Genomic DNA, 21,407 nt, shown 5'->3' with positions numbered 1-21,407 from the left:
CACTGTTCCCCAGTAGGTGGGAAGAGTGAGACAACGAGTATTGAATACTGAGACACATATTAGAATTAAACTTAAACCATATTTTTTGGTTACAAAGAATAGTTTAGTGGTCGTACTTTTTATTTTGTGCATAAAGGATACATTATTGTTGTGCATTATTGAAAATTCCGATTTTTCTCACATCTACATTTATATTCATATAAAGGTCAAATCCTGGTTATCTGACCTTCAACTTACACTTCAGAACTCGTTTACAATCAATTTATATGGATTGATTTACAATTCAACACAAATTTTTTTTTTTTGAAAATTACCCACATCTGTTTGTCTCACTGTTCCCAATAGGAATGTTTTATAAGAAATAGTGAAATAGTGGTGTTAGCAAACAATTCAATGGTCTTATATTTTTTATTTTTTTCTCTCATTCCTATGAGATGCCATATAGTAAATTTAATTTGGATTAGTTATGCGATTTACCGTTAAAAATCACCTGAAAATGATCGCAATAAAATTTACTTTGACCCCCCCAAAAACGACTTTTGTTAAAAAATATACTAAAAAATTAACAAATTTTTCTCAAACTGTATTATGTGATATATATTCACAAACTTTACTTTGCAGGAAAATATCATGGATCTTGTATGTTTTATGGCGAAGCTATTCCCGATGTCTCACTGTTCCTGTTGTCTCACTGTTGACTACTCTCCCCTATAACTTTTTATTACATGGGTGTTGCAAATTGCAAATATTGCAAATTGATGTAATTTTGGGTAAAACTTGTTTAGAGTGTAATGTTTATATGTGCAAAATTTCGACACAATCTGTCAAGTAATTATCGAGATGGCTTCCAAGCGTGGTCAAGAGAAATCCAAGCCAGTCAGGTCATGAAACAGTAGGGAATTGATCATTCGACAGTATGCAATCGTTCAAGGAGATCCAGACGACCTAACGACGAGCGAAAGAAAAGCGAAGACGATCGACCAGTCAAAGAAGCTGACAGCTGTGGGATTACTTCAAGCACAATCCGAACCTTTTGACTCGGGACGTGGCCAAGAAGGTCAATTGGTCCGTCTGATTCGTCCAGCAGACAGTGAAGCGGGCAAATTTCATGTCTTTAAGGCAAAGAAGGCGTGTAACCGAACCGATACAAACAAAATACGGTGGCCAAATGCCGTACCAGGAAGCTGTACTGCGAGTGGTCAGTGAATCCGAAAGGCATCGTAATGGACGACGAGACAGATTCCCGGACTGGACTTTTTCGTCGCAAGTCCCGCCTGAATGTTCCGGAAGAAGATCGACAAATTTTCCGAGAAGTACTTGGTGTGGCAGGTGATCTGTGGTTACGGCAAATTCAGCAAGCCATACATAGCGACCGGCACCATCAACGGCCAAATATGACACTCTGTTTTGGCACGATCTGGTCATGGAGTGGCAGGAATCCAAACGATGTAGTTTTTGCACCGAAGGTTGTGTTGGTTTATTAGTTTTTGCACCGAACAATCTACGGCAGAGTGCAGATGGAAGACGAAACGTGAAGGAGGCGAACGAACCATGAATTGCATCAGCTGCAAAAATCGGTCGCCTGCGAAGGGCTGGGCACGTCGTGAGGATGTCGGACGACAGCCCGGTTAAAAAAGTTCTCAATAATGATCCGACTGGAACGAGACAGCGGGGCCCGCAGCGAGCAAGATGGATCGATCAAATGGGAGGCGACCTGCGGACCCTACGCACACTACGTGGCTGGCGAATTGCGGTCATGGACCGAGTGGAATGGAGACGACTTCTTCGTACAGCAGAGGTAATGACGGCTTGGAGCTGATTAAGTAAGTAAGTTTTGCACTGAAGGAGGCAAATCCAACAAACTTGCCAGAACTACGCCCAACAGGGAAATTCTGAGTGATTATAAAGGGCAAGCTCCGGAAAACAAGGAAGGTCTTCAGAAACGACCAAGATTTGAAAAAAGATTGAATGAAAATGTGTAAGAAAGATCACGCACGGTCTTTAAGTTATTTCTTCTTCTATCAGCAAAACAAGCAACACGTTTTTTAAAGGCCAACATCGACCATTTAAAACCTAGTTAAAACAAAAAAGTAGATAATAATAATCTAACTTTTATAATTTTAAAATGATCTGCTGAATTCTAGAATCTACTTTAAGCTGTATATTTTGTATTTTATATATTGTATATTGTCTATTGTCTATTGTCTATTGACTATTGTCTATTGTCTATTGTATATTATATATTGCATATTGCATATTGTATATTGTACATTGTACATTGTACATTGTACATTGTACATTGTACATTGTACATTGTACATTGTACATTGTACATTGTACATTGTATATTGTATATTGTATATTGTGTATATTGCATAGTACTAACTGCATGCTCGATTTTACTCCGGGTCCCTTTGTCTTTCAGCCACTTCTATATCTGTTATTATAACGAAAATTGTTCAAGAAACAAAAACCCTTTTTCTTCATTTGAATATCTCTACTCCCTTTGTTAGCCCCCCATCCCTATTATCCCCCAGCAACTTGTAAAGCTGTCTTCTTTTCAGTAACGCCTAAAAAGCGATTTGATTTTTTGAACCATGGCCATTGTCAATGGCCATCCTATTCCAATGAGGTTTAAAAAGGTGTGGAAGAAAAAAACCTTTGGTGGTATTAGCGAAAATTCAGAAAATGCCGTCAAACTACAAAAACAAATCGCGTTGAACAATGGGGTTTGTTTTTGGAGTTTGACGTCATGCTTGATCGTGATTGGTCGGTTTACGATTCCACCCACATCATGATGAAATTACTTCATTGCACTAACACCACTTAATCAAGATCGCTACACCTGTATATATCAAATTGATGCTATTCCCCATTTAGAAACCCCCGTCGAGTCTTTCTGCCACTTATACAACTGCTATTGGTCCAAATGCAACAGAAAGGCACGCCATTACCCAATTAACACTTATACCTCCCTTATAAGAAACCGCTCCCCCTTAGTTATTAACCCCTCTGCGTTGATGCTTTTATGTCATTATGTATTCATTATGTATTGCATGTATTATGTATGTCCTCCGTGAGAAGTGTCACAGCTTCAAATCCATACAGAATTACCGGTCTGATAAGCGTTTTGTGCATTGTCAGCTTCGTACGGCGGCATATGCTTCTAGACCGTAGCGTTCTGCGAAATGCAAAGTAGGCCCGATTTCTCACGTGGATGCACCACTGGACCTCCCTACTGATGTCCTTACCTTACCAACGATCCCAAATACACGAATTCTACCACCGCTTTCGACGCTGTAAGTGGTTACCGTCTGTGGGCAGCGTGCGTTTGTTTCCTTTGAGCCACTTCGTTTGATGTATTTGGTCTTCGACTCGTTTAGATCATCCAAAATCCGCTTTCAATCTAACGTAGTTTACCTCCGCCGTCGCAAAGCTCCTAGATTTCAAAGTCATCTGCAAGCTGCAAAGCCTAGGCGTTAGCACCTTTGGCGGAAATCGTGCCTCATGTTTCAATGCCTGCTCGTCGGATCATCCTCTGAAGAGCAATGTTCAACAGCATGCAGGATAAGCCATCGCCTTGTCTCAACCCTCGCCGTGTCTCAAAGGGACTCGAGAGCGTCCCCGAGATGCACACCCTGATGCATGCATGCGATGTAGCCCTGATCAGTCGCATCAGTTTATCCGCATAGCATATCTGCCATAGCAGGTCTAGATCGATTGTATCATATGCTGCTTTAAAATCAATAAAGATGTGATGTGTGGGCACGCAATACTCCTGACATTACTGCAACCAACCTTGTGCTATCGGTGGCAGTCGGCATAACAGTATCTGGTAGAGTATCATGCAGGCAGCCAAACCGATCACCATTTTTGTAGATGGGACAAACCACTCCTTCCATCCATTCCTCTGGTAGCTTAAATCTTGGAAATTACCCAGTGTAGAACCGCTGTCAGCATTTATCGGCTATGTTTATAAAGCTCTGCCGATAGGCGGTCCTTATCAGCTGCTTTGTTGATCTTCAGCAACCCGATTTCTCGTGTGACTTCTTAGAAATCAGTTACTGGGTCATTACTATCTTCTATGGGCACTCCTAGGTTAACTTCCGATTCGCCTCCTTGTAAAACCTCGCAATAAAGGTGTTCATCGAATAAATGCATCCACCTATCAACCACCTCGTGCACATTTGTGATTAGATTAGTGTGTAGCTCTTACGAGTTTGGTTCACCTTCTCGTAAAACTTGCACGTGTCATTGGCTCTAGACAATTGTTCTAATTCTTTACAATCTCTGTCCTCTTTTTAACGCTTTTTACTCTTCCTTGTCCAAGTTCTCCCTAGTGGCAATACTATTCGCGCGTAGTTCTCGACAGATTGCATGTTATCTAGTTGCCTGATGTTCAACCGAGAAGGACGACTTTGACGTACCGTCAAACGGGGTAACTTGCAACAGTTCTCAACTATGAGTGCAAGTGAAAACTTATCTGTAGTACATTTGAGGACATTTAATTAATACAAAGTTATTAGGTCTACCATAGAACAATTTCGCATATTGAGAAAAAATATGCGATCAATATTGGCTGTTGTAGAATTTTTTAACTAATTTGTTACTAGTAACCCCTTAAACGGGGTAACTTGCAACAAGCAATATCTTTTGGAAATTAAACGAATTTAAAGATTTATATGAGTTTCTTTTGACTTGAATATGCAAATAATAATCCGACTAGCGATTTTTAATGCTTTTGCTATGAATATACGCATAAATGTCCTATGTTACGTTGGTGAAAAAAATTATGAGCCCCGTAACGGAAATTACAGAAATAACTGTTTATATTATTCATGCAATTGATATTCCTTGGCTGGATCCGATAGAGCTGCCTTCTTTAAGGACCATTCATATATTACGTAACGCACTTAGGGAAGCGGGAGTTGTGTAACAACGCATTACACTTCGTACATCCACTATGTAAAATCGCGTCATGAAGTGGAGCGGGAGAGTTAAAAATCATCGATATCTCGGTCACGTAATATATAAATGTTCATTAGGTTACGAGTGATCGTAATTAGACACTGTCATATTGCTGGTCGATTCTCTCAGTGAGGTTATTTTCGTTTTGGTCTCTTATATGGTCATTTTCAGTATATCCAGGGAAAAACTAGCATATTTCCGACTTACCGAAAGTATCTTACACACTTCAGATGTGCTTTAGTATTGTTTGATGCAAAATTAAATGATAACGTGCCTCTTGAAGGTTACGGTACACAGCTTTTTTATCTACCAGCTGTTGCAAGTTACTCCGTTTAAGTAATTATTTTACGAATAACGTGCTAACAAGTAGGAAAAATAAAACTAGTCATCATAAATCAATTATTTTGTTTCCTAATTGTTCATTTTACTATAAAAAATGTATGTTAGGCTTCTTTTATTTGAAGTGTCTGTGAGCGACACAAACGTTTTACTGACGAAAAATCTTGTGGGATTTTTAAAAAATCACCAAAGCACCAGAAAATCAACATAACAGTATCTAAGGCTTCTTTGAACTGTTAACAACAAGATTCAGTGACTGATATAGATTAAAAATTAAAGTAACAGATCAAAAAGTACAGTAAATTGGATCGATATAGCACTGTTGCATGTTACCCCGTTTGACGGTATCTAGTAAAAGGTTGACAGTTTTGAGCGAACATATACTGCTATTAAGTGATGGTCATTGTCAATATCCGCACCTCATAGGGAACGTACGTTGGTGATGTTAGAGAAGAATCGGCCTTCTATAAGAACCTGGTCAATCTGGTCCGATGATCAGGTGATCTAAAATGGCTTTGTGAAAATCTTTGTGTGAGAAAAAGGTGCTCCGGATCACCAGGCCTCGGGGAGCTGCGAAGTTTATACATCGTTGGCCGTTATCGTTCTTGTCGGTGTGCAGGCTATGGGGTCCAATCACCGGTCTATGCATTTCTTCCCTACCGACCTGGGTATTTATATCCCCGATGGTGATCTTGAGGTCCCGTGGCGAGTAGTTGTCGTACGTTGCCTCCAGCATCACGTAGAATGCTTCCTTCTTGTCGTCGAGTCTACTCCATTTGGCCGGCCGCCAGCACAGCTAGGGCTATATGGGGTGGGGTCTACTGATGCTGTACTAATACTAATTATGTTGATGATGCTGTAATTGAAGAAACGGCCCTTTATCCTCAATAGATACATTCTCTGGTTGATCTCCTTCCAATCTATTACGCGACCCTGCATTCTGCCCAACACTACAAAGCCCGTTCCCAGTTCGTTGGTAGTGCCACCGCTCTGGAAAAACTGAGCCTTTCCTTCGGATCCGTCGGATCTTCCAAACCTCTCCTCTCTTCTTTGTGACAAATCGCCTGCAGAGCTATGATGCCGAGTTTACGGAGTTCAAGCGGCTCGAGTAGCACCTGGTCGCCACCTGCGAAATTTAGCGGTCTACCGAGTATCCATTCGTCGTCCTTGTTTTGTCGCCCAGGTCGATGCCGAATATTCCGAGCCGTATTTGCTTGAATGTATGTAGTAAGGTGGTTTTAGGAAGGGTACCTTATTAGGCCCATGCTGTCGAGTCTCGTGATGGGGCTGTCTATAGTGCCGAGATAACACAGTGCCTCTTTCCCTGTTGGTATACGATCTTAGTATCATCCAGGGTTGGTTACCCGATCTCCGCTAAAGTTGCTCGTACTCCGGCTGGTACCACGATTAGGTAGAAATATGTGTTGCTGAATAAGAGGTCAAGGATTGCTATGGGGCCTGTATTCGTATTATCTAGTGTTACCGATCACTTTCAAATAGATCGGTACAATGAAGGAGTTTTCAGTTTAGCGTTTAGTTCTTAAGTTGTAAATTATTGTTTTTTTTTGTATCATCGGCTCTATATCATTGTTGTTAGTTTATTAAATGTTTTGCTATTATAATATTTGTTAATTTTTGTTTAACATAGCTTTAAGGAAATACTAACAAATAAAAACCGTTTGATCCAGACACAACCCTGGGAGCTTTCAACCGGTTCGGCTATCTGAAACGCAAAGAAAGTTTGATAGCGAACCCACTGTATCCGGTTAGAGGAGTGAGAAGGGAGATAGTCGACGAGAGGGAGATAGAGGATGAAGGAAGGTGGAGGATGGATAGGCCGAAAAGGGGATCAGTCGAGCTCGAACCAGATGGACGATAGCAGCGAATACGTCAATCCTGCAGTAAAAGATCCAACGATACGTCTAGCAGAAAGTTTTATCGGTTACGCCGATAGGCAGCCCCGCAATAGGCTGTGTTGTCCTGCGAAAAATTGGCCAGTAGCTGCAGCTGTAAGTAGTGGTGAGTGGCGAGCAAATACGGCGTGAGAAGACGAAGTCGACGGTCGAAAGCCACGAAGGCAGCTAGCAGGCAGTGTTTGTTACCCATTCTGGGCTGAGGAGGATTCCCGACGCTGGACGTCTGTGTTTCAAATGGTCGGAGACGCAAGATCTATAGCTGTGACCATCGTTCGGGCATGTCATCGCTTCTAGGCCCCGCAATTCGACCGTAGTGCGGTCGTGGTATGTACCCTCTCTCCCTATCGTCATCCTGCATGTCATCGGTGGGCCCCAACGCGTCGTGATCGGTACCGCAACGAAAATGTTAAAAATCCAGAATAAATAGTTAAAATGGAATTCTATTTTTAAGCTTAAAGAGCCGATCCCTTTTCCTCTGAATACTCTTTCGTTGTTCCGCTTTGCTGATTGAGACGGTAAGTAGTCGAATGTGCTGAGTCCCCCGAACACGCTACGACCCTGAGTAGATAGAATGAGCTAGCAGGGCAGTGTGAGCTTTCTCATACTTACACTAGCCATTCACCAAACCAATTAATGAGCATTTGATTCTGATTAACGTCGACCAAGATTGACAAATTATGAGTCTCAAATAGCTTGCTTCCCTGGCTAAGCCGTATTGCAATTGCAAAATTACTGTAAACTTTTTCAGAACGGTTCTGGAGTTTCCCAAGGTTTCATATTAGGACTTTTGCAATTTTCGCAGTTTGCTTCTAGAAATAAGGTTATGCTATGCGAACGATCACGCAGTCGTGATACCAATATGCGGCGATTGGTTCGCTAGACCAGGAATGAAGTCGAGGCCAACTGGGAGGCTCTACTCTACTAGACCATCTACTAAACTAGTTAGCTGGGCTTTCACTCAACTGCCTAAGGTCAATTGATGGGTTCAAATTTCAAAAAGGAATGGATTAATTTCAAACAACCCTTCTGCTTCTTACCACTCAAAACGATCAGTGGAATGCAAAAAGCAACGGCCCACGAAACAATCACAAGTGATGCATCCTACCGTTGCATCTGCTGCAGCAGTGGGAAAATGGCTTCTTCCAATCACGCGTAATGCCCAATCAACCCTAGTGTCAGTCACTGTCGACCCAATTAGTTCGTACCTAGAACGTGAATTTTCAAAAGTGGCAAATTGGCAAACCATACGAAACTTGCGGTAAAAGGGAAAATCGGTCAATCGTATTTTGACGCACGGTTTTGTCTGGCTGGGCGTTCTTCAACTTTGATTTACTAACTGCCCACTTCGGTGGAAAGAGCACGGTTACGAAACACTGAGTTCAATTAAGTGGAGCAATTGCGCCGTAAATGGCTAGCACGGCACAGTCTGGCTTTACATTACAATTGTACCTATGTATGTATGTAGGACGGTTTCTTTACACCCGAATGGTATCGGAAATGCGTACAAGGACAATGCCAATAATACGGATTGACTGCCCTTCCTCTGCGATTACCATTTTATGTGTCGAGGACGGAATGCCTCAATCAAGGCACAAACAAAATAGCGTGGGCTTTCTGCGAGTGTACTTTTTGCCGTACATACATACTCACGTACATACATACATACATGCATACATACATACATACATACATACATACATTACAACACAGCAGTAAACCCATCTGGCAGAATCGGACGGAAATGGCAGCACAGAATGCGCTTCGCTATTTACGGAGGCAATAAATTATAACGTTCGTCAAGCGTGTGGAAAACTGAGCCTGAAAAACGTATCGATAAAATCGGAAACATGGAACATTGTGTATTCTTGGAAATCGGAGGCTTGTTTAGTGTTCTTTTTTTTTTTTTTTTTGTTATTCCGAGTGCTATTTATGAGAGCTGATTTGTTCGGGGATTGCCAGACTGGTTGTTTGAGATTGTGTAACACATTCGACTACGAAATACGATACGTTCCTATCTACGTAATTTGTAAATCATTTCCCACCGTTTGAAGAACCTTCAATCTCGGATATATGACTTTGTTATGCGGTAAAACATGAAATCCTGTGCGAGGGAAACTCGTCTAATTTGCTTTTTGCTTTGTTTAGTAACAATGCAGTAGATTATTTTTTCACCTTTTTGCTCAAAATTAAACCAGACTCCTAACAGAAGGCGGTATCTCGTGGTGTGTGATTAAAAGACGTTCGCCTCAAAAGGGAATGATTTCTATGCTGTGTAGCTGCACAACAGCTATCTGTTTTCCTCACAAAGTACAACTCATACAATGCAGCCGAGAATGTATCCTGTCGGAAGGAAGGAAAGCGCATGACCTTGACTCTCGTGACCCCATTTGTTCCCGTTTCATTCACTGCAGATGAGAATGAAGGCGAGAAAATTCTAGCCCTTGTCTGCCTTGCTTGTCACTCTTTCTCTACCCTTTTCTTTAACTGATGTAATATTTTATGAAGCTGATGGGTGTTGCGGTTTCTAAGATTGCAAAAACCTGTAGACAATCAGGCAACAGTGTGTTCTGGCCTTCCCCATGTGCCTAGTACACTAGACTCTCCAATGACGTTCATTTATTTTACGTGATTTATTTTTACGTCCACATTTTCAAGTCCGAAATTTGAAATAACGTCCTCTCTTTTTACATCAGGGCCGGCGCTTCCCGTCCCGACTACAATTTCTTAAAAAAACTTTTTTTTTATTGCAGATTTTGATTCTGCAGTCTTTTCCGCTTATTTTGATATTAAATTTGTAATAAGCATTCCGGTGCGGCGTAGAACAACTTCGGCGAAATAAAACGCCGCTCCTGGAAAACCACGTTATTCAAACTTCATGTACCTTTTTCTCAGAAACTACACAACATATTGGAACAAACTTTTTTTTGTTTTGTTGGTAGTAGCTTGGCAAAGACTTTTATAACTTTTGAGGTTTGTAAACGAAACACAGCCAGAGAAAAAAGATAAAGAAGACAAAATTTTATTTTTTCAGGCATCTTTTCTTATTCTTTTTTGTTTTCCACAGTTTGCGGGTATGTAAGTCGTAAAATGTCAGCACACAGCAATGCCGGCTGTTTATCGTTTGTTCTGGGGCCGCCACTTTGAGAATTTACGTGGAGCGACAAATTGGCTAGCGCCGGCCCTGACGTCCATAGTATGAATTAACGTCCTCTCTTTTTACGACCAAAATTTGTATTAACGTCCTCCATTTTTATGTTTAAAGTTTGAATTAACGTCCACTCATTCTACGTCCAATATTTGAATTAACGTTCTCTCGATTTACATCCTAAATTTGAATTAACGTCCTAAATTTGCATTGACGTCCTCTCTTTTTACGCTCAAAGTTTGTCCTCTCTTGTTTACGTCCAAAATATGAATTTAGGTCCTCTTTTTTTCACTTTCATTTTTTTCATTTCTTTTCAAAATTTGGATTAACGTGCTCTCTTTTTACGTCTAAAGTTTGAATTAACGTCCTCTTTTTTATGACTGATTTTGTTAACGTCCCCCCAATAGTCGATGTAGTACGACACTTGAGTGTATAATATTTTATAACTTATGTTTATTCTTACCACAATAATACTTATAAAAGAGCTCAGTGACACTTCCAGAAACTATTGGAAAATGGATTTGAATGATTTTACATTTACACAATTTATCTTTTTTGCTGATTTGCAATCGCAACAGGATAGAAAGAAATAAAATCAGTAAAACCATTGCTAAAAAAAACTCGGGCTATGCTCGCTAAGATACGCAGGTAAGGCACCCAAACAATCACATACGCAATGCAATGTAAAACAAATCTTTTCCCGCTTTTCGAAATTGAAGTGCTTGTATGTTAAGCTACGAATCAAATTTTTGAAGGGAAATTGCCGCCTTCCCTGAATCAAGAAGATAAAACGTAACAATTTCTTCATTCCTATTTGGAAGTTCTCTGCATTCGAGCACATTCACTGACGATTCTGAACTATGTACTTTGTATTACTTTCTTCGTTGCAGACGCTTGAGTTGAAATGAGTCGTCATTGATTTTGTACATTTCAAAAGCAGTTTTTTTGTTGGAAGCAAAAATTCTGTTCATGAAAATTTATTCGTTGTGTTCAGATTAGCCAGAAAAATGCAGTGAATACATTTTTAAATACCGAAGCCCTGTTTTGTGCCCAAAAATTACTTCCGAAACTGGGCTTTCGGACGAAAAATTAATGACTGCTCATTTCCCCTTAAGGGGAAAAATACTTCTTGACATCTTTCTCAAACGAACCATGGTCATGTTAATTAAAAATTTCGAAAAATTATGGTATACCCCAGTTAGCCCAATTTCCGTACGCTACGTGTATTAGTATTAGGCGCTTCCTATAACGCGGTCCCAATTAAACGTGTTAAACAAATCTCTACTGTACTTTATTCGTTGCAGACGTTCAAGACATAAACAGTGTTCCACCGATGGGTTAAGTAATTCCTGTGCCATCGCCATCTCTGACTTTGACATCATTTAAGAAGAAGCCTTACCATGGTTGCTGAATGTATTCGTTGAAGTCAAATTTTGCTGCTTTGCTATTGCTCAAGAAGAAGCCTGGTGGATTATCAACACTGTTTCTGAAACATTGCGCTACAACACTGCACTGGCACTCCCACTCAGATTGATCTTGAAATGCTCCCTCGCCACTGGAGTTTTCCCTCGTGCTTGAAAACATGCTTCGATTACCCCATTTCATAAATCTGGCAACTTGAATAACGTTGAAAATTGCTTTCCCTATTCCGTTCAGAGTACCTCAAGGCTGTATCCTAGGACTTTTGTGCTTTTTGTGTATGATATTTGCGATTGGATCGATTCTGAGAAAATGAGAAAAAAAACTAACAAGAGTCAAGAAATATCTTCTCGGAACATTCGGCATGGACCAAAGCGACATGGAATAAGGATATGGAATAGAGACTTGGTACCTGGAACTGCAGATCGCAAAATTTCGTTGGTGGCGACAGGGTGCTGCTCGATCAGCAAGCTCGATCAGCACTGCAGGAGACCTGTCGCAAAGGCGAGAAGGTGTGAAGGATCCGTGGCGGCAAAGCCCGATTTTTCCAGAGTGATGGAGCGACCAACGAGCTGGGAACGGGCTTCGTAGTGTTGAGCAAAATGCAGGATCGCGTAATGGACTGGAAAGCGATCAACGAGAGGATGTGCGAGTTGAGGATAAAAGGCCATTTCTTCAACTACACCATCATAAACGTCCATTGTCCACACGAAGGTAGACCCGACGACGAGAAGGAAGGGTTCTATGCGCAGCTGGAGGCACGTACGACAGCTGCTCACCACGGGACGTCAAGATCGTCATCGGGGATATGAACGCCCAAATCGGCAGGGAAGCAATGTATAGACCGGTGATCGGGCCCCATAGCCTGCACACCGACACGAACGATAACAGCCAGCGATACATCAACTTTGCGGCTTCCCGAGGCTTGGTGATCAAAAGCACCTTCTTTTCCCACGAAGATATCCACAAGGCCACCTGGAGATCACCTGACCAACGAACCTCGAACCAAATCGACCATATTCTCATCGAGGGCCGGTTCTTCTCGAACATCCCCAATGTATGCTCTCTACGGAGCGCGGATATTGACTCGGACCACTACCTAGTAGCAGTACATGTGCGCTCAAAATTATCGACGGTTTATACCACGCGACAAAGTCGCCCTCCTCGGCTAAACATTCGGCAACTAAACAACCCGCGAACTGCCGAAAACTACGCGCGCAAACTGGATGAAACTCTGCCTTTCTCTGTGGAGCTAGATGCTTCGACCCTCGAAAACGGATGGAGTAGGATACGCTTGGCCGTCAACGAGGCCGCAACCGCGGTACTAGGTATGGAAACCTCGAGTGCACCAAATGATTGGTTTGACGGGGAATGCCAAGAAGCGATAGAGAGGAAAAATAGAGCTTGGTAAAACTATCTGAGCATATCCACGAGAGAGAATTTTGCCAAGTATCGACGAGCGAGGAATGCGTTGACCACGATCCTGAGGAGGAAAAAGCGCCAGAAGGAGGACAGACATCGCGAGGAGCTTGAACAACTCTTGATTGAACTTGATTCCGGGCTAATGACACCCGCAGGTTTTACGAGAAGGTGAACCAAACTCGCAAGGCCCACACACCAAAACCTGACATGTGTATGGACGAGGGAGGGGATCACAAATGAGCGCGAGGTGGTCGACAGGTGGAAGCAGTTCTTCGATGAGCACCTCTATAGCAGCAGGAAATGCGATGAAAGTTAACCTTGGAGTACCTGCAAACGACAACAGTGTACCGGCTCCCGATCTCGAAGAGATGCGACGAGAAATCGGTCTGCTGAAGAATAATAGAGCCGCCGGAAAGGACCGACTCCCGGCAGAACTCTACAAAAATGGCCAAGAACCGCTAGCAACGGCACTTCACTGGCTGATTTCAAGGATTTGGGAAGAAGAGAAACTACCGGAGGAGTGGATGGAAGGCGTAATCTGTCCCATCTACAAAAAGGGCGACCGGCTAGACTGCTGTAACTACCGCGGCATTACGCTGGTCAACGCCGCCTACAAGGTGCACTTCCAGATTTTGTTGCGTCGTTTATCCTTAATAGCAAGAGAATTCGTAGGGCAGTATCAGGCGGGCTTTATGGGGGCCCGTGCTACTACGGATCCAATTTTTATTCTCCGACAAATTCTTCAGAAATGTCGAGAGTACAACGTGCCCACGCATCATATTTTCGTGGATTTCAGAGCAGCATACGATACCGTTGAACGCGAACAGCTATGGCAGATAATGCACGAGTACGGTTTTCCGGACAAACTGACGCGGCTGATCAAAGCTAATCTAGAACGAGTGATGTGCTACGTGCGTGTTTCGGGGACACTCTCAAGTCCTTTCGAATCGCGCAGAGGGTTACGGCAAGGGAAGAGACTGTCCTGTATGTTATTCAATATCGCTATTGAAGGTGTGATCCGGCGAGCGGGCATCGAAACGAGAGGAACGATCTTCAGCAAGAGTAGCCAACTCCTAGACTTTGCAGACGACCTCGACATCATTACTAGAAACCATGGGACGGCGGAGGCAACCTACGCCAGACTAAACACGGAGGCTAGGAGGATAGGGTTACAAATCAATGCGTTGATATATGGTAGGAAGAGGCACCCGAGAAAGTAACGTTTGCCTCCCACGGACAGTGACTATTGACGGCGATGAACTGGAAGTAGTTGATGAGTTCGTATAATTGGGGTCTCTGGTTACCGCCGACAATAATACGAGTAAGGATATCCAACGACGCATTCAAGCTGGAAATCGAACCTACTTTTCCCTTCGCAAGACGTTTCGATCAAGGAGCATTCGCCGCCGCACAAAGCTGACGATGTACAAAGCGCTAATCAGACCGCCAGTCCTCTACGGACTACAGACAGTAACTTTACTTACGGAAGACATACGTGCACTTGCCGTTTTTGAACGAAAGGTGTTGCGGACTATTTTTGGCGGAGTACAAACGGAAAGCGGAGACTGGTGGAGACGTATGAATCACGAGCTACAGGCACTGCTTTGAGAGATTCCCATTGTACACCTGGCGAAAGTTGGGAGATTAGGTGGGCCAGCCACATCGCAAGGATGTCGGACGACTGTGTAGTGGAAAATCCGTTCTCTTCATGAACCCCACTGGCACCAGTAATAGAAGGGCTCAACGTGCTAGATGGCTCGACCAGGTTGAAGCCGACTTACGTGTGTCGAGACGCGCAACGAATTGGCGACGAGTAGCCCAGGACCGAGTACAATGGAGAAGAATTTTTGATACGGCAAGAGCCACCCCTGCTCTCGGCTGAATAAGTAAGTAAGTAATTTTTGCATTCAAATTGTTTATAGCAATAGCTTCAATGTTATAAAAAATATTATTTGAAATTTTTATTAAGAGACACTTGCTCGTGAGTTACGTTAAAAAAACATGCATAAGACACGTAAGTTGCTTTCAACAGGGACATTATTTCATCACTGTGACAGCAAAAAATGTCAAAATCCTATAATATCGGTACCGACTTACAACGCAATTTCAACCGTTTCGTGCCCTACTTCGACTTTAATATCAGCCGCAACGTGCTGAAAGCCTGATTTAGAAGGCTAGATATTAGATATTAGTGGAGATTATGCTGGAAAAAAAGGACTACTATGAACATGGACTGTATGAACATGTTCTTGGAAGCGGCTAAGTCGACAAGTCTTAAGCCGTTTTCGATGGTTTACTGGTGTGCTCTGAGCCGTCCAATCACCGATGTTAATTCCTGCTCCTGATCAACCAGAACAATATAATTCCCGATGATGTTATTGGCATCATATCTTGGGCAGCGGTCGTTTTCGCTTTCCAACTACAGGTAAATTTCGTCTTTGTCAGCACCGGAACTTCCAAGGTGAGGGCTGAAAACGTTAATTACACAAATATTAAAAAATCGCCCGCTACCCGCTCAACCGTTTTTGCTTTATTTTTCTGCCAAATGACTCTTTATGTTTACGTCAATGCTTTTATGGCAAACGACGTAATGCCAAACAGTATCATGCCAATTGAACTTATGGTAAACGGGCGGCTCTCGTTCTCATTATATTGTGATGGAGCAATGACTGGCTGCCGAATGTTTTACTCACTAAACTACTAAACTGCGAGCAATGATAGAATTGAAGAATAGTAAAAAAATTAAGTATTAGATTACCTAATATAACGGGCGCCGGTAGTTTAGTGAGTAAAACATTCGGATGCCAAACAAAAGAGCATGGGTGCGAGCCCCACCTGAACAACTGGATGAATTTTTGGTCAATATCGATATTTTCCAGTTCATCACATCATTCTTCGCATCAGACACTTCCTCTCTTTCCAAAAGAGTTTGATGACCCCGCATAGTCATATACGAGTAAATAAGAGAGATTATCAGTATGTTTATATGCACGAAATAACAATACTGACTCATTCTTGGCGTGATACCAGTATTTCAGTCAATTCTTAAATGCGCTCGCTGAAAAAAATCATTTATAAAGAAAACTTACTTATCTAAAGGTGGAAAACATAATTTACTCTGGGGATGTTTTTCAGTATGTTGTTTTAAAGCAACATTGCGCATTTAAGGGTTAATAAACTATGATAATATAAAGGGTATGTGAAAAATTTCCAATGTCATCACGTGAATCAATTTAGGTTCATGGTTTAAAAGCCAACTAACTACGCATTCTAGATAAAATGTTGTTCAATGAAAACGATCGTAAAATCCAATTGTTTATCTTAATTTGGGTGAACCTTTTCTCTTGTCAATCGTCATTGATTTCCCAAGCGAAAACCCAATCTGGCTTTTCTGATATCGCTCTGCTTGTATGCTGCTTAATTGCGGAGTGTGTTTTGCCTCAGTGACTTCTTGAAACCCTATAAGTGACCAGTCACTAATATTGGTTATCTATTTTTTAAATTTCAATATTAGGAATTTTAAAACTGGCAAACCAAAATTATTTGCAGCAATTTTTCACGTTTCATTTTACAGCTTTCAATTTACTATCTACAGCAAAGTGAATTTGGCAGCAAATAGGAATAAATATGTGTAAGATGCTCAGCTCGGAACCGAGCAGGCAAAATCATGCGCCTCCACCTCCAATCGATTCCACCCGTCCCCATAACGAGAAAAACCAAACGAATAAGTTAGTCCAGATCACTTACCGGTGGCGTCCGTCCGTCGTCCGTGTAGCCGCAGTTGCAGCCTTCGTCACAACATATTCTAACGAGCTCATGTTCGCCGCAGGTGCACGGCTCCTCGTCCTCCTCGTCGTACGGGCAGTCCTCCCGGATCAGTATGATGTAGTCGGCTTCGAAAAATTCATTTCGCGTCTCGTCGAACACGACCCGATTCTTCCGCACCGGCGGCGGCCGGTTCGGTTTCTTCAGCAGGCCCCGCAGTGTGCCCGTCGTTTCGCGCATATCGAGCGGCAGCGTGCGGTAAATCGGAACCGCCTCGATCACACACTCGCAACCGTTTTCGTCACTAACACTGACACTGGCCCGCTGGCTGTCGCTAGTACCGATCAGCAAACCACCGACACTGCCGACTTCGCTCTCTAGCTCCTCCTCGAGCTCGTCATAGCAGTACTTAATCTGGTAGACCGCCGGTTCGTACTGGCTCAGATGGCGCGTGTCAAACTCACAATTGGTGTGCGGATCAGCCGCTAGAAGCTTTTCTAGGTTCAGAAACTCTTGATTTTCTTCACTTTCACTTTGCTGAGCACCGAAATCTTCTTCTTCCACTTCTTCTATCTCCCCAACTTCGTCTTCTGATTCACGAAACACAGTTTCTACTACTTCCAACGGATCTTCTATGCGAGGTTTCCCATTGGGAAAGATTTTACAGATTTCCTCCGATTCAACACTGGATTCCGGCGTTCCTAAACTTGGCCGATAATCCTCATGCAAGAGGATAGTCTTCAACGAAGCTGGTGCCGGACGATTACCGTTCTCGTCAAGCGGGGGAGGTGGTTCTTCTCTTTCGTTTTCCGCCCTTAACGACGGCACGGCCAGTGGCAGGATTGATGATGTATGGTTCTCTTGAGACTGCCCCTCTGACGGTTGTGGAGGTCGTGGAGGAGTCCGCGAGGGAGGAAAAAGATGCTGCGGGAGCAAAGATGGTAGCGATGTAGCCTTGAATAGAGCGACTGTCTCCGAGTTGCCAGTAATCGGATCAACCGAAACGGGTGAATAATTGTTTTCACTGACGACGGCCTTGTCGTTTCGATCTTCGCTGCTAATGTAATTATTCTCGGAGAAAGCTTTCTGTTGCTGCTGCCGTTGTTTGTTTCGTTCGAGATCGATACAGGAGAGAGAAAGCAGCGAGGATGCCGAGAGGGAGAGCAGCGAGGACGAGAATGGGGGTAAACGTGGAACGTTAGATTTGCTGGATAAATGACTCAGCTGATCCTGGGTGTCATCCTTGGTTAGGCAACTAAGAGACGATGTTCTCCACGATGGCACAAAACTTCGACCGGAGCGAGACTGTCTTTCCTGCTCCTGTTCTTCCCTGGTGGCCGCTGTCAGTGACGGTGTCGATGATGCTGGCACTGACGATGACTGGGAGGCTGCGTTTGTGTTGAGCTGCCTATCTGCCAGCAACGTCGAGAGTGAACTCAACGAAGATGACAACGTCTGAGCAGGCAGCCCCGATGGAGTCGCAGGTGAGCTTAGCGATTCACGTAATAACTTTTTGGTGGATGCAAATCCACGAAATCGCTCCTCTAGGCGTTTCAATCGATTGCTGGCTTCGAAACACTCCTGCTTCTCACTCAAAAATGCCAATGGAGGTCGTAAATACTGCTCGCTAGTTTGTGTCGCAAAGTGCGTGTCCTTTCGTTCGTCTATCTCCGATTCACTTACATACGAATCGTAGAAATTTCGTAGGTCAGAATCGCCATTTTCACACACTTGAACACTTATTTCACTGGTTTTTTTCGGCGATGGGAAATTTCCGAGAAAAGTTTGCGTATCCTGGTCACGACAGTGGCCTACAGGTTTCTTCTTGTCACAGCTGTCGTTTAGCACTAGCGAAGGTTCACAGATTTGAGACTCTGCACGAGTAGCAGCAGTAGCACTTCCACTTTCACCTCCACTATCGTCGATGTCATCGTCGATAATAATAATTCCACTGTCAGCACTGGATGGGGTAACGTTGCTGCTGTTGTTCCTGGTACTATTAGTATTGGTGGCACAATCCTTCAGGATCTTCTCACCAGTTGGGAAAGGTCCGTCTGGGTCGACTGGAGATGGTCTATCACCCGAAGAAAAAAATCCAAACTCACTTATTCCATGAACACTGATATGAGCATTAAGGGTAACTTCCACATTTAGGCCGTAAGCTGACGGGGCTCCATCGGGTGGCACCAATGGAGGACGTGGTGGCGGAGGAGGAGAACAGGTTCCATAATAATTTTCACTCTCACTGTCCGAACTTTTGTGGTAGGAATTTTCCTCCTGACAAAAATGGACCTCCTTTCCGACACGTTGACCACTGTTTTCGACACTGTTCACGCCCCGGTGCGATGGCGATGGAACTTGAATCGATTTTTCGCACAACTGGTGTGATTCCGGAGAATTTTTTGGTCCAAATTCCAGCTGTTCAGAACCAGTAGGTACTAATGTTACAACATTTTCTGCTTCTTTGGCAAGTGGCTGCAGACTATGCTGACTCGAGTCCGTTTCATCGATTCTTGCTACCGTTGACTCCTCCTGACGGCTTTCGGATCCAGTTCGGCCCAGCCGAAGGGGGCTCGAATAGGCAGTGCTGCCATACGCTCTCTCCAGTAGTTCATCCTGAACGTCAACAATATTGCCCTCGTCCTCGTGACCGCCTCTGCTGCCATCGATCGATTCACGGTATGCACTAAATCCCACTGACAACCGTTTGCCACCACCGTCGGAACAGACAGTGCTGGTGTTGCCAGTTTTTGCACATGCGTTCTGCTTCCGTGCTCTCTCAACGCTCGAGAAGTCCTCTGGAATTTCGTCGATTTTCTTCTCCCAAGTCTGTGCATCGGAATCCAAACGCTTCAGTGTATTGGTGCTGTTTGTCGGTAACGCAGTCTGGTGCTGCTCCACAGGCGAAAAGTCCAAGAGGGTGGTAGATTCTGGTCCATCAAAGGTTCCTCTCGCCTGATGCTGGCACTGATATCGATGACAATGATGATGACGCTCACGACCATCGTAATGTGGTGACGACGGACATGCGCACTCAACCGATTCCTTTTCTTTTATTACTTTTCGCACATTGCTACTGTTTCTGGTGCTGATATTGTTCCCACTGTCAACGTGACCACTCTCATTCGTAATAGAAACAATGTCATGCAATGTTTGCATAGTCTCTGTTGATATTTCATTACCACCAGCAACCGTCGCGTCCACCCGCCGCCACCCACTATCACACCCATGATGGGCGGTATCGCTTACATCCCATTCACCTTCCGCAGAGGGCAGTATTACACATTCTCTCTCCTCATTCGTCTTTTCGACACTTTCCTTCTGATCCGACTTCCCTTCCTCACCGAACAGTAAATCATCTAACAGAAACGTCACCTTTTTTACTTTCGGCTTCTGATTCCGTTGCACATCCGGTGCAGCTACAATCTCGGTGCTGAAATCAATCAGATCCCCTTCGCCGTCTTCAACTTTCCGCTGACTCTGCATCAGCTGATTGGCATTATTATTACAATCGCTACTACTACTGTTTTCCCCCGGCGTCTCCGCCGCCGCATTCGTTGTCGTCGTCGTCGTCGTTGCACCTACCTCGAATATGTCATTGTGCCACCTTTCCAGGGTATCGATCAGATTTCGACTGACAGCGGAGCATGGTTCAACGTTCTCCAGCTCCTGACATTGTTGCTGGTGCTTTTTGAGCGTTCGCTTGACTGCAACCCCCACAATAACAGGTGGCTGCTTGCAGTTAGGCAGTGCTGCAATGAAATCCGATCCATTTTTACCCCCCTGGGAAGGAACACTGTTCGAACTGCAAAGTGTGTCACCATTCGAACCGACTGTGACTGCTGGTGGATCCGGTTGGAGTGGGTAGTCTTTAAGCAGGTCATCGATGCTGCTGATGTTGCTGGCCGTCGTTTGCAGCAGCAGATGTTTAAGGGTTTCCATGTTGCCTCGTTGCCTGGTTCACAGTGCCAGCCGCAGGTCATCGGATTTTACGCTGCAGAATCTGCGGAACGGATGGGAGAGAGAAAAAAAATGAAAAACCAATTAGTGACCAGGTGAAAGGGGCAGGGGAATTCCCAACCTGATGGAAAACCGAAGCAAAAATCACTTAAAATGTTCACATGTTCGTTTGTTGATAATTGATGATAAATTCGGCATCTGTGCTGAATGTTGTAAAAAGACGTGTAAGTTTTTTTTATTGCAAATATAATCTGCTTTTGGAAATGATTCAACTATTTTTTTTGGCAAACTTTGAGCAATGCTTTTCTATATTCTACATTTCTAGGAGTGAGTCTCCTGTGCTAGTAGAAACTTGACAAGTTTCATAAGACTAATACCTAATATGCACAAAAAATAAAAAGCTAAATATATCTTTTACTATAAATTGTATTTTATATAGAACATTTAATAATGTCCAACATGATTCAAAATTA

The 21,407-nt window shown here is 43.4% G+C and overlaps 1 protein-coding gene across 1 annotated transcript in view; it reads right to left on the bottom strand.

The window, feature by feature from the left end:
• Nucleotides 1–20,916, bottom strand: part of LOC128739710 (uncharacterized) — a 176,506-nt gene extending 155,590 nt beyond the window's left edge. The window contains exons 1-2 of the mRNA XM_053835208.1: nt 17,855–20,916; nt 16,957–17,773 (exon numbers count right to left, since the gene is read on the bottom strand). Of these exons, the coding sequence (XP_053691183.1) occupies nt 16,957–17,773; nt 17,855–20,916 (3,879 nt within the window). The remainder of the gene's footprint in view (nt 1–16,956; nt 17,774–17,854) is intronic.
• Between the last annotated feature and the right edge of the window lie 491 nt (nt 20,917–21,407).

This window comes from Sabethes cyaneus, chromosome 3, assembly GCF_943734655.1.
Source record: "Sabethes cyaneus chromosome 3, idSabCyanKW18_F2, whole genome shotgun sequence".
Lineage (NCBI taxonomy): Eukaryota > Metazoa > Arthropoda > Insecta > Diptera > Culicidae > Sabethes > Sabethes cyaneus.
The sequence above is the reverse complement of the archived record's forward strand: the minus strand, read 5'-3'. Positions and strand labels throughout refer to the sequence as shown.